Raw genomic sequence first — 13,447 nt, forward strand, 5'->3', positions numbered from 1 at the left:
ATGCTCATTTAAATAAAGTGTAAAAAACTTTAAAATAAATTTGATGTCACCATGATTGAGATCAGTGTCTGCTTTAGTTGGGCTCATGACCCTTGAGTATTTAACTATTGGTGTTCTCTGGCTGCTTTAACGGTGTATTTCATACACATTTGTTATAGCAATAAATGCTGGAGAAAATATCAAATGATCTTGGTCATTCATTGATAATGTTAAAGTCATCAAAGTCTCTGAATATGTTAGCTTAGATTACATAATATGTAGATGTAATTTAGCTTTATACAAAGTCTATAAATGTCATAATTTTTCACATAACCCTTGAAGTATTGTGGCATCAGTATTATTACAATCTGAAATAATAATAAAAAAGATATATATTGTACAGAAAAAGTTTTGAGCTGGTTAATTTTTTTAGTAGTATAGAGACATCAAGAATCAACATATGAATCTCAACAATGGTGACAACCAACAAAGCCTTTTTGTGACTTTATAGTAATTCAGATTTTTTTTTCATTGTCACCATTGTTGTGATTCATACGCTGATTCTTGATGTCTGAGTGAGTCTATATGATCCTGTCAAAACATTTTCTGTATAATAACTTCATAAAATCTGAATATCACAGCACTGCAGATTCAGCAGTTTTGTCGTGCAAAATAAACAACTAATATTTCACGACTTAATCAGATATTTCACTTTAAGTGGTATTAAAGGGGTGGTAAAACGCCTTTTTTCGAAGGCTTGATTGTGTTTGTGGGGTGCACTGTAACATGTGTTCATGCTTCGTTTTTAAAAATTCGCATTATTTTTCACATATTTAACCATTATTCTACACTGCTCTGTCCCTCCTTGTAAAAACGGTCGGATGATTTCCGCGTTCTATGAAGCCCCCCCCTTCAAAATACGCAATGGGCTCAGATTGGTTAGCTGGCCCAGTGTGTTGTGATTCGCTAACCGCCAAGTGCACGTTGTTCGGAAACGTCACGCCCCCTTATCTTTACCGGTAGTTTGTGCTTCAGTAAACAACGGCGTCAATATTGCCATACCAGTTTGAGCCCGAATCAGACCCAGAGAATGTTAGTGGATAGGATCGAGCAGAAACTGTTCAAGAACGGCTGTTAAAGGACGTTTCAGAAAGGTATGTTTTTTAAGACTGCAGATCGCTATATGACACTGTTACTTTTGTATATTTAGAACGATTGTAGCTAAATATCTGTCGCCTGAACTATTAATCCAATACGAACACTAAACATTGGCTTTACAACAGTAGCCAAATCAAACACAAAACCATGTTTAGCATGCCTGTAGATAAACAAGCATGTAGATAAACAATACATAAAAGCTATAATCAAAGAATAATTTACACTGATCACATAAACGACAACAACCACGAACATTCCAAGTTCGCTGCGCTGGTGATATTAAACAGAAGTTTGTATGTGTTTGTCGGATAAGTATGAATTAACGTTAGCATTTAACAAAGTGGTTTGTGGAGCCAAACAGCGTTGTCCTTCGTTTACTTCCTTGCTACAATGTACAATTAACAATACGAACTATCACAGGAAAACACAACGACGAAAAATAAATCATATTTACAGGTTGTGGCCCGTAAACAGTTTCTGTTTTTAAAGTTGGAACTGCTCCATCTTTCAGGACTAGCCGTTGTGCGAATCCTTCATCGGAGGAGGGGTTTGTGTAAATATTGGGCTTAGTGATGTCAGCAAGCCCGCAGAAATGTCGTGTAGTCCCTACTGGCCGTTTTTTGTACACAGTAAATTCCACAGTGTTAAATCAACACTGCTCAGAGCAAATATGGTCCCACTCTACAGAGTGTTAAAGTAACACTAAAGCGGTGTTAAAGTTAATGAGATAATTAAGTGATTAATTTAGTGATGATTGAGCATTATTGAAGACACCTGATGTTAACAAGCAGAATCACTGAAGGAGAAAATCACAAATTGTAAGTTACCATTATGGTGATGGGTGTTTGCTTTAGTTGGGCTCTTGACCCTTATATGTTTACTTTAAATTTTACATTTACATTTACATTTATTCATTTAGCTGACGCTTTTATACAAAGCGACTTACAAATGCTATATATGTCAGAGGTCGCACGCCTCTGGAGCAACTAGGGGTTAAGTGTCTTGCTCAGGGACACATTGGTGTCTCACAGTGGATTCGAACCCGGGTCTCTCACACCAAAGGCATGTGTCTTATCCATTGCGCCACTACCACCCCTCAAATTTTACTGTTGTTTGTCTGCTGTTATTGATGTATAACAGTCAAATGAACAAAGTAAAAGTGTGATCTGATAGTGTTGGTTATGTTTTGACATAATCATGCTGTGATCTGAAAAATTAGATAGTTTGGTTTAACTTGTTACCAGCAACTTTGTGATTTTAACAGCATATGATTATCAATACTTTACTTATAATCCAAAATATTTCATAAACATTGTTCTGATCAAAACACTTTCAAATTAATTTATTTAGAAACACAGACATCAATAATCAGCCTGTGAATCTCAACAATGGTGACAATAATAAAGCATGTTGCAGTGCATTCTGGGTGCCACCAATCAAAACTCATTCATGGCTCCCATCATGCATTGCGGTATGAATAAATTATGATCTGAATTGTCTATTTAATTTACTTTTCCTAAATGAATATTCTGCTCGTCACCATTGTTGAGATGCATAGACTGAATCTTGACGTCTGTGTGTGCCTAAAGGAAAGATTTTTTTTTGTTTTAAACAACTTTTAAGAAATCCTTTATATTATATAAAAAATTCTGGATATTTATGCAGATTCACAGTTATTTTGTAACCAACAACATAAATCGAAGTCAGAAATAAGATTCATAATGAGTTCAGTGATCAAGTTCAAATGATGAATTTCATAATATAACCAACACCATCAGATCACTTTTTTTTTTCTTTGTTCATCTGGCAGTTATAACTCAGATACAGCAGCCAAACTAACTCTAAAGTAAACATATAAGGGTCAAGAGCCCAACTAAAGCAAACACCCATCACCATAACGGTGGCTTACAATTTGTGCTTTTCTCCTTCAGTGATTCTGCTTGTTAACTGCAGGTGTCTTCAATAATGCTCAATCATCACTCAATTAATCACTTAATTATCTCATTAACTTTAACACCGCTTTAGTGTTACTTTAACACTCTGTAGAGTGGGACCATATTTGCTCTGAGCAGTGTTGATTTAACACTGTGGAATTTACTGTGTAGTTCTTAGAAATTAATTTCTTTAAAAGCAAATATCTCTCTTTGCTTTAAACTTTGAAAGTTGTAACTTTGCAGATATTATTTATGCTCAAACAGCAACATTACACACTAATTAAAGTTAGAAAAGTGAAATTGTGTTTTACCACCCCTTTAATAAAGCAGGACACTATATGATGACCAACATCATCTGATCTGAGTTTCTCTTGGATTGCTACAATTACAAATATGCATCAGAGACACACAGTTAAAGCAGCCAGAGAAACATTAAAGTTAAACACTAAAATTTCAAGAGACCAACTAAAGCAAACACTGATCTCCATCATGGTGACATCAAACTTTATTCTTTTCAATAAAACTTCAACTTCTAAACCTCTGTTAATTCTCAATAAGAATGTTAGTATGAAAGAAATAAAGTCTGGATTGTAATAAGTGAAGATGCTGAGATCCTGAGAGATCTGGTAGTGTTTAATGTTCTGTTGGGGTTTAAAGTGTTTCTGTATGGTGTGTTTCGTGTTCACCATTGTGTTGAAGAGTAGAGCCTGAGCTTCAGTTCAGGATGAGCAGAGAAACACACATGTTGCTCTATTTAACAGACAGTAACTGTGTAGTTGCTGATGCAGTGACGTATAGTCACAACAAATCATGCTTATAATTAACTGCGTGTTTTTCAGTAAAAAAAATCTGAAAATAAATGTGATATAACTGTGTTTTAACTAGTGATGGCCAGATCAAGGCCTCGTGAAGCAATGAAACAGTTGAACCAAATGTGCCATATTGTTTCGAGGCTTCGAATCAATCCGACACCTGTCTCAACGGTGACACCTAGTGGTCACTTGCAGGTGTTGATCTGAAACGACCTTGACGAGCCATTAAAAAAATGTGTTGTTTTTTTATTATTATAATTTTCTAATATGTGAAGATTGTAACCTATAGGCTCCTCACTGTGCATAATGTTATTTTGGTCTTGCAAAATGAATATTAATAAAAGAAATCAAGCCACAATGTCTCACTTTTTTAGAGATTTTTATTCAAAAATATTAATTTCTCTGCTGTGGAAGGACTTAGACTACTTCTTTTTTTACAGATAATTTCTCCAGCCTTTGAAAAAATCCTCTCACAAGGGACACTTGTTGCTGGCATGCAAAGATATATATATATATATATTGTTTTGGTGATTTTCCTTTTATTGTGACAGGACAGTAGAGAGATGACAAAAAAACGAGGCGGGAAAGGTCCACGAGCCGGGTGCAAAGACGCTACATGTCGGCGCACTGACCACGAGGCCATTGACGCAGACGGCGGAGATATTTTTTTTAGCTAGGACATACAAATGAGGAAAGATTACTGCTATCTCTTTCCAGTTTCATTTAAATTCCAGTTAAATTTAAATGCAAGCCTAAATAGCCTATAACTAATCAAATCGCACTATGTCACTATATCACCAAAAATCCGCTATCTCAAAATCAAACTCCTCTCACAAAAACCCACGAGGTCAATATGCGTTGATTTCACTTTTATACAGATGTGCGACTGTGTGGTCTGTTCCCGACCGTGTCAATCAAACGCTGATTCGGCGGACCACACCTGATGAAACACTTAGTGAAACACTTCGAGGCTTCGTTTGGCCATAGTCACTTGACATGGGTGTTTTGAATCACGCTTCGGATCCATAGACAGTATAAGAAGTGGACAGAGTCATCTCATTGGAACTCAATTGAGACAAGTGAAGCCCGTTTTCAGCGATTTCTTAGGACTTCCGTTCCTGACGCGCAGACTCAAACCGAGCTTGACGACGTAGATGTGACGTGAGCAACCCGTCTGTCCTCTAGTAGCTGTGCCGAGAGAAATCTGAATCATTCCCTTCCGAATCTTGCAGAGACGGAGAGTGTGAGTAGGAGCTGTCCATGAGCTAGGAGCAGGAGAAACTTTTGCTAGGTATTCTGATTAATTATTTTGTAATTTTGCCTCCACGTCCCCCCGATTGCCCGCGAGCTTCTCCTCCTGTCCATACGGTAATCTCTCTACTGTGCGACAGAGAGTCGTGTGGTTATGACGCAATCGTTAGCCTACTTTTACAAAAACTGCTTCTACGGGGCCATAACGTAAGCTACAAGGTAATGGAGCCTTTTATACATTGTCGTGTTTCTTTAGAAATAAATAATGGACAAATGGAGTCTTCAAACGCCTCAGATGTAAAGTTATTCACTGTCAAAGTGACGCCAAAATGAATGGGAGTCAATGGGATGCTAACAGCAGGTGAAGTTCTGCTACAAGATGGTGGCACGCGGCCGGCTTCAACTTCCGGTCGACTTCCTTCCCGCTTGTTCGGATCAGTGTTTCGAAACATCTGCGCTTCGGGATCTCGCAAAGCTTCAGAACGACTGTTTCGCGTCAGCCATCCTTAGTTTTAACTGTGTGTTTCTGTTAAATTAAGATTTCTGTAAAAGTATTTTGCACTTATTTAAATTAGGATATTTTACATTAATTGTACTGTTTTTGTATGGCAGCCGTTGCTGACAGTCATTTGACTGTTATTTTATGGGATTTTTTTTACAATGAAGGTGTTTGATCGTAATAATTCAGGAAATAGCTGTAAAATAACAGTGTTTTTCTGTAAAACATTTAAGGAAAATTTCTGTGGACAAGGAAATATTGTTGCGCTCAGATGAAAGCTAGTTGTATGTCCAGGTGCGTGAAAACCAATAAGATGTAGAAAAGACTGTAGACGGTTCGCACTCTGAAAAACTAGACAAAGTCTTTAACAAAAAGAATCAATTATTTTAATAGAGCAAGAGCAGACGTTTCAGCCATCCAGCTATTCTCAATGCTCATAGTGAATCAACACCAGACCAGACATGCAGTCAATTAATATCCAATAGGTAATCAGGAAACAAGTAACAGGTGCAAAGGGAGGGGCTTCAGCCCAGACCCAGAGAACAAATAGAAACACAATTCTTTATCTCTAAAAAAGAAGAATAAAAGCATTTACAGAAAACATGAATAGTTTATCTCTTCATTCATCCCTTTCGGGAAAAGGCTGTTGAGTTAAAAAATCCTAAAAGATTCTCTCTGTAGCAGTTTTTTATCTACATCACCACCTCTCCTTTTAGGCAAAACTCTTTCAATGCCCAGAAATTTCAGGTCAGAAATTGCATGCTTAGCTGATTGAAAATATTGGGAAACAGACGAAGTTGCATCACATCTTGTACTCAAAACACTGTAAAATTACAAATAATATCTGTAAAATAAAAATTCTGCTGTTATTTTAGGTATTGTGACATTAATGACAAATTACAGTAATTCACATTTTTTATACAGAAAATGTATTGTATTTTTCATACAGTATTTTTTCTGTTTTCTTAAATTACATAAAAATGTATGTAAAATTACAAATATAATCTGTAATTTAACAGAAACAAAACAGTTAAATGATAAAATGGTCAAATGACTGTCAGCTCCCCAAAAAACGGTAAAACATCCTAAATTAAATAAACTGAAAAACACTGTTATTTTACAGGTATTTCCTGAATAATCACGATCATATACCTTTATTGTAAAAAAAATTGTAAAAAAAAAAGGGTCAAATGACTGTAATGACTGTAAAAGAAAGGAAAATTTCAGTAAAAGTTTTTTTTTTTTTGCACTTCATTTGAATTACGATATTTTACTTTATTTTTACGGTTTTTGTTTGGCAGCCGCAGCTGACAGTCATTGACCGTTTTTTTGCGATTTTATTTTTTACAGTGCAACACACCACGTGATTGGCCGCCCCATCTATATCCAGGCACTAAAATTGATGGTTCATTCAGGTCATGTCGTGTATATAGAATCTTGGGATTTCATCACCTCACTCTTAAAACTCATTCTTTCCTCACTCTTTCTTTCTGCAACTCATATGAATGTGTGTGTTTGTGTTAGATATTAGTTTGTTTTGTTAGAATAATCAATAACGTCTTATTTGCATTTTAAAGATAAGGGTTCTTGTGTTATGTGCTTACGAATTTAATGTCTTAAACTGCTAAGTTACCTTGCTAATAAATAGTGTTTCACTATTTTCACTTCACTTTTCACAGTTTGGATATTTACATCCGCTGCAGAGCTGAAAGTTACGGCCGGTTCAAATGAACGCTGGACGAGTCATTTGCTCGGCCGTAATAAGTAATTATTTCGAATGCCCTTTAATTAATAATTCCTTTTGAGCTAAATTGACCTGTCGGAACCCCTACAAATATCTCCTGAAATTTGTATTTGTATCCCCACCTACTATAGTGAGTTCTAATGTAGGTAGGCCTAATATTTATTTTCCCCTTAACTCACAAAACAGATCCATATAAGAGCGTTATTTCAAACAGGTTTGGCTTATAATCAATATTTAATTACAAAGTTAATGATGTATCATTTAAAATTATACATAGAATTTACCCAGTTAAACTTTGTGAAATTCAAAACCAATTTTGTGACCGATTTAAAATGCACTTTTTTTGCGGCAGTTGCGCTGAAACTGTGGTTCATGTATTTTGACTCTGCCCATTTGTAAGACCATTCTGGCAAAATGTTTGTGATTTTATCACTCAAAACATTGATGGCCAATTTGTGTTGTTTTGGAAACATCTTATTTGGTCTTTTGGAGAACTACAGAGATAAGCACAGTCAGGTTTAATGCATTGTATTTAACATGTTTTACATCATTTAAGAAAGTAATTGAGCTTTATATTGATCAATCCGATTTTCTATGAAGAAAAAGCAGTTCAAACTTTGAAATTTTGTAAATGTGTGTCAATGTCTTTATGTAGTTCTACATTAATCCCCCTAGTGTTACATTTGTTGTATTTTCTTGTATACTGTAGTATTTGTAACATACTCTATTTTTTTGTTAACAGTAATAAAAAAACTACGGGTCCCCAAAAGAAGGGTTCAGCCTATGGCTGCGTTCGAAACCGCATACTTCCCTACTATTTAGTATGGGAAAAAGAGTAGGCGAGCGAAAAAGTATGTACGAATCCAAAAGAGTAGGCGAGAATTACCTGGGTGACGTATTAATTATCGCGAGATTCGGACTTAAGTGCGTTCGATATGCCTACTTTCCTACTATATAGTAGGCGAAAACAGTACGTGAAGGAAGCAGTACGTTCGAAACATCAGTATTCATAAAAGAGTAGGCGAGAAGTTCCCGGATGGCTTACTGCTTCCACACAGATTTTTGAGTGCTGATCCGTGGATACTCTTCTATCCCAGGAGGCCACGCGAGAGGATACGTCATTATCAAACATAGCAGAGATCAGCGACGCGGGTGCTTTCAAATGTGAGTAAACACGGTTCCTTGTGTTAAAATTGCATGTGTTGAACTACTGTAGAGTAAACTGTTGAATTGTTGAAGGTGTAAAGACGTTACACAGTGTAGTATAGTTGTGATTTTGCTGTAAAAACACGTTTTATTATGTATAACGTTAGCTAACAGGGGAGCTCCAGTAAGGACACGTAAGTTACGTCTCTAAAGTGGATTTACATAAACCATATACATCTTAAAGACGCTTATTTTAAATGTCTATTTACATCTGACAGGAAAATCTTCAGTAAGTATTGCAGAAGAGCACATCACAACATGAAATAGACATCTGAGTGATGAATGTGTGCTAGAACAAATCTATATAGTAACTAAACATAAGTTATCTATTTTATTTGTCCATTACTGTTGATAAATTGAGGAACATTTATGTTGGATAAAAAGTTAAAACAACCTCAACATGTAAATGTAGTGTTGCTCATAAATCACAGAGGTAATGTGAATCTTGTCTAGATGTTACAGGGACAGATGAACAGATGTGTGTTTATCCAGTGGAGAGTGGCTCATGAAGCTGAATGCAGCCATCAAAGGCTTTGAGTGAGTATATTACAGAAATAAATAACAACAACTATTTAAATATTAAGTTGTAGTTTATTTTAATTATTGTAATTTCAAACAGAGCTATTACAGCACTTTTCTGATTCTTGATTTCTGTGCATTTGCTGCACAGCTTCTGTGGTGGAGCAGGACCTGCAAGGGAAGATGATGGCGGCATTTGTGAAAAAAAAAAAAAACACGTTTTTGTCTTCTAAATAATACTGAAATCAAATGACATTGTGCGGTTAAAATGACTGTTTTTTGTGTTATGTTTGTGCATTTTTGTAGGATCTGAAATGTCAGCAGGCTGGTGTGAGCACTGAGGATGAGGAGCCCAGAGCTGAATCCTGGAGATGGTGCCATGGATGAGTCCCTCCATCACTCCTCCTGTCCTTACGAGACCCTCCATCACTCCACCTGCCCTTATGAGACCCTCCATCACTCCACCTGTCCTTACGAGACCCTCCATCACTCCACCTGCCCTTACGAGACCCTCCATCACTCCACCTGCCCTTACGAGACCCTCCATCACTCCACCTGCCCTTACGAGACCCTCCATCACTCCACCTGCCCTTATTGCCTCAGATTGTGAAGCAAAACACAACACGCAACAACCTCAGGCACGAAGTAACGGCTCACCTCGGGTGGTCAGCTGATTCATCAGAATAAAGCCGCAGAATGGGAACCGCTGTGTTGAGATGGCAGAAGGATGTGGGGTTCAGCGCCTGTAGTCTACATACATGATTGTAGTTTGAATAAAGCTTTGTTTCATGTGTTGACTTGTATATGCATTTGTTTATTGTGTGATGGTGACTTTGATTAATTCTTTTACTAATTTATTAATATTTCTCATTGTTGTCAGTAAATAAAATATAAATATTTAATTAATGCTTTATTTATTGTTTGAATGAAAATGTAGATATGTTCACTATACACATCTAGAGTGTATTCATGCATAGCTATGTCGTATGACATACATTACATTTTGTTTGTTTTATTGAATATATAGTTAAGTATAATATAATTAAGTATTGGTCAGCATTTATCGTTGTTATTATTGTATGTTTTGGGGTGAGATAGCAATGCAATTCATTCTGGGGTAATATAAATTTTTAACATTAATGATACTTACATTTTTCGAATATAAAATCAACAGTTTTCTCCAAAGGCGAATCTTTTGCCTGCTGCCCTCCTTTGTGCAGACATTACAAACGCTGAAGAAAACCGTTCTAGGTAGGGCTGTTGAGTTACTGATGTTATGAGGTATATATATATATATATAGCCTATATATATATATATATATATATATATCAATAATGGGTTTGCATACATAATATGAGATTGTATACACAGGAAAAAAGCCTACAAGGTTGAATATCGTAATATATATTTTCTTAAATAATTAGTTATAATACACTTAAAAAAATCGTTTTTTTTTTGTTGTTGTTATTTATAGGCCTAGGCCTGAGGGATGAAACGAGAGTTAAATTCATCAAGAAAAAGAGGAAAACATAAAGCAGTAAGCCACTTTTGCTTGTGGCTGAAAATGTTTGGATATAAAATAAAGAAATTAACAACATATTCAAGAGATGACAATTTTGGGATTTTGTAATAAAAATAAATAATATCGTTAAGGATAAAACGGTGGGTCACATTAGTAGGGTTAAATATAAGAACTTAAATCAACCCTAAATGTATTCACAACATAAATGGGCAGCAGTTTCTTCAAAAAGACCACAAAATGAGCAAGTTTAATCTATATCAAGATATTTACAGATAGATGAATTAAACGTGTCGTTCACATTTTTCAAGTTGTGGCTCTTGTGATAACGCGTCGTAGGTCACATGATAACGTCAACATGGCAGATGTCCGGTTCGCATTCATACTCAACGAGATCTGGCTATAAAGTACCTACTCTTTTAGCGCTCGTTAAGTAAGTACTTATTGAAATTAAGTACCTACTCATTGAGTATGCGGTTTCGAACGCAGCCTTTGAATTGGGACTTCCTTCGTCGCGCCGCTGTGACGCAATTCGCACTTCAAATGCGCCCACACACACACACACACACACACACACAGTTTCAGCGTCGAGTCTTCTGAGGTGAGGAGAGCAGTTTACGGTATTTCTCATATTTACACAACCATCACACACACTTTATACAGTTTGATTAAGCGACAGGGTCATCTCTGTATTGTTTTCATCATCACAGCGATACTTGTGCGTCTTTTCTGGCGTCTTCCTACTGAAGTAAACATTTAGTGCAGCAGCAGCGAGCATGAGGAGAATATGTGGAGTTCATTCAGACCTGAGCGATTTTGTGTTCGTTTGTGTGATTGTCTCGATGTTTGTGTGAGAACTGTTACTGAATGTCAAGTCAAAAGTTAAAGTTTGAGATCTGTGAGGGGAATGGGACTCGATATCACGTGTTGCTGCTGCCGTTTTATTTCTACTCTTAACATCTTTGGATTCAATTTGGTATTTTTTACTTTGCATTGTTAAAATGACTGGAGAAAAAGACTGGTGAAGATACCACTAAATACTTTACATTAAGCCTAGGGAGCCACGTGAGACAATTTAAACCTATAGCCTACATGTAAAAAATAAAATAATTATATGAATACAATTTGACATAGTAGCCTAAACGTTATTATTTTGTGATGCTCTTTATTTTAATAAAGGTTTTATGATCATTGTCAATTTCCGCATACACAACTGTAACATGTTAATGATCTAATTACATTATTGCAATGTAAAATGTCTAACTATATTTAGATTCAAATGGACATTTTATGGTTTAGTAGGGTAGTTATTTACCTGAGTGTTAACAGTGTTTGTTTTGTGTTATGTTTTATCCATGTCATATTGTGAAAAATAGCAGTATTGTCTTTCAATAGAGTTGTTTTACAGGCTTTTATAATCTATCCTCCTGACTCAAATAATATGTTTCTAACAGCTGACACTCAGAATAAAGTGAGATGATCTGCTGAGTGATGATCCTGAATGGCTTGTTGAATGAGTGTTGATAGTCTGAGGCTCATCAATATTAACAGATCTGCTGAAAACACTCTTTATTTCATGACAATAGTTCCTGTTTTCACCTCATTTATTATGCTGATGTCTTCAGATCTCCTGTAAATTGACACTTAAAGCTCATTTCATTGGTGTCAGCAGACTGAGGGGATTTGTTGGAGACAAATCTGTAGATTTACTCCTGTTTATGCTTATAACTGTTTTTACCATTGTTTATTCATGGAATATTTTACACTATTTATATTCTGTTGTCCATGAGCATAAAACAAACTCAGTAACTGATATATTTTTTATTTTGCTAGATTAGCTCCTCCCACTGTAATTCATCATCAGTGAAGCTCCTTCCACTGTAATTCATCATTATTGAAGCTCCTCCCACTGTAATTCACCAATAAAAATTCTGGAATATTCCCATCAGCTACAAGTGAAGACGAGCATCAGAGCATCAGGAAGAGCTGAAATCTGCAAAGACTGAGTTTATTAAAAAGGACAGTGAGAACATGAGTGATCCAGAATCCTGCAGAATGAAACACACTGAAGATCCTGAAGAACAAAGAGGTTGGTGTTTATTCTTCATTCATTCATGATGCTGAAGAACATTCATGTTAGAAACATTCAAGCACTTCATCACTTTTAGATAAACAGTTCAACTATGAAATGGGTACAAATGTTTTTTGTTTGTTTTCAACAAATGGTTAGTAAAGGGAGGTTTGAGAAACTTGAGCAAAACCAGATTTGTAAGTAACGTTGTATAGTAGGCTATGTCATAAATAACAGAATTTCCCATTCGAATGGGAGCTCACACTTTTAGAAAAACAGTTAAACTATGAAATGGTACAAACAGTTTCATATTTGGTTTTCAAAAATGGTGATTAAAGCGAAGATTGAGAAATTTTCATATTGATTGTCAACATCAGGTCAAACTAAATATTATTATTATACCTCTTTTATTTTACTTTTAAATCTGGTTCACATTTTCTGCATCCATGTTACCATAATTTTTGACATTTCACTCTATCTCTCTCTGTGTATATACAGATGGTGGACAACCAGAATAATACTTTTACCGCCGCTGTTCCCGCGGCGCCAAAATTGGGATGTGTATTTGCTGCCTTTTACCGCTGGGTGGCGCTGTAATCACAGACTTTGAAAAGTGTCAGTTTATTCTCTTTAATGCCGTAATCTGCCGCGGCAGTAATCTGAGCTGAGGTCACAGATAAATTCAAGATAAATATTGTGGTTAAACGAATTCAAATTCATTAAATTTAAACAAAGTAGACACACGTTAACATTG

At 35.9% G+C, this 13,447-nt stretch overlaps 1 protein-coding gene across 2 annotated transcripts in view; it reads left to right on the forward strand.

Annotated features, from left to right (window-relative positions):
* Window positions 1–11,178: 11,178 nt before the first annotated feature.
* The window catches only part of LOC309499678 (uncharacterized protein), a 133,044-nt gene continuing 130,775 nt past the window's right edge, over window positions 11,179–13,447 (forward strand). The window contains exons 1-2 of one of the 2 annotated variants that reach the window (XM_082171053.1): window positions 11,179–11,223; window positions 12,461–12,711. In XM_082171053.1, the coding sequence (XP_082027179.1) occupies window positions 12,654–12,711 (58 nt within the window). In that variant the 5' untranslated portion in view covers window positions 11,179–11,223; window positions 12,461–12,653. Of the gene's footprint in view, window positions 11,224–12,460; window positions 12,712–13,447 lie in introns of those variants that run through there. The other variant, XM_082171055.1, reaches the window with a different exon arrangement.

The sequence above is a fragment of the Leuciscus leuciscus genome, assembly GCF_965113295.1.
Source record: "Leuciscus leuciscus genome assembly, chromosome: 1".
Classification (NCBI taxonomy): domain Eukaryota; kingdom Metazoa; phylum Chordata; class Actinopteri; order Cypriniformes; family Leuciscidae; genus Leuciscus; species Leuciscus leuciscus.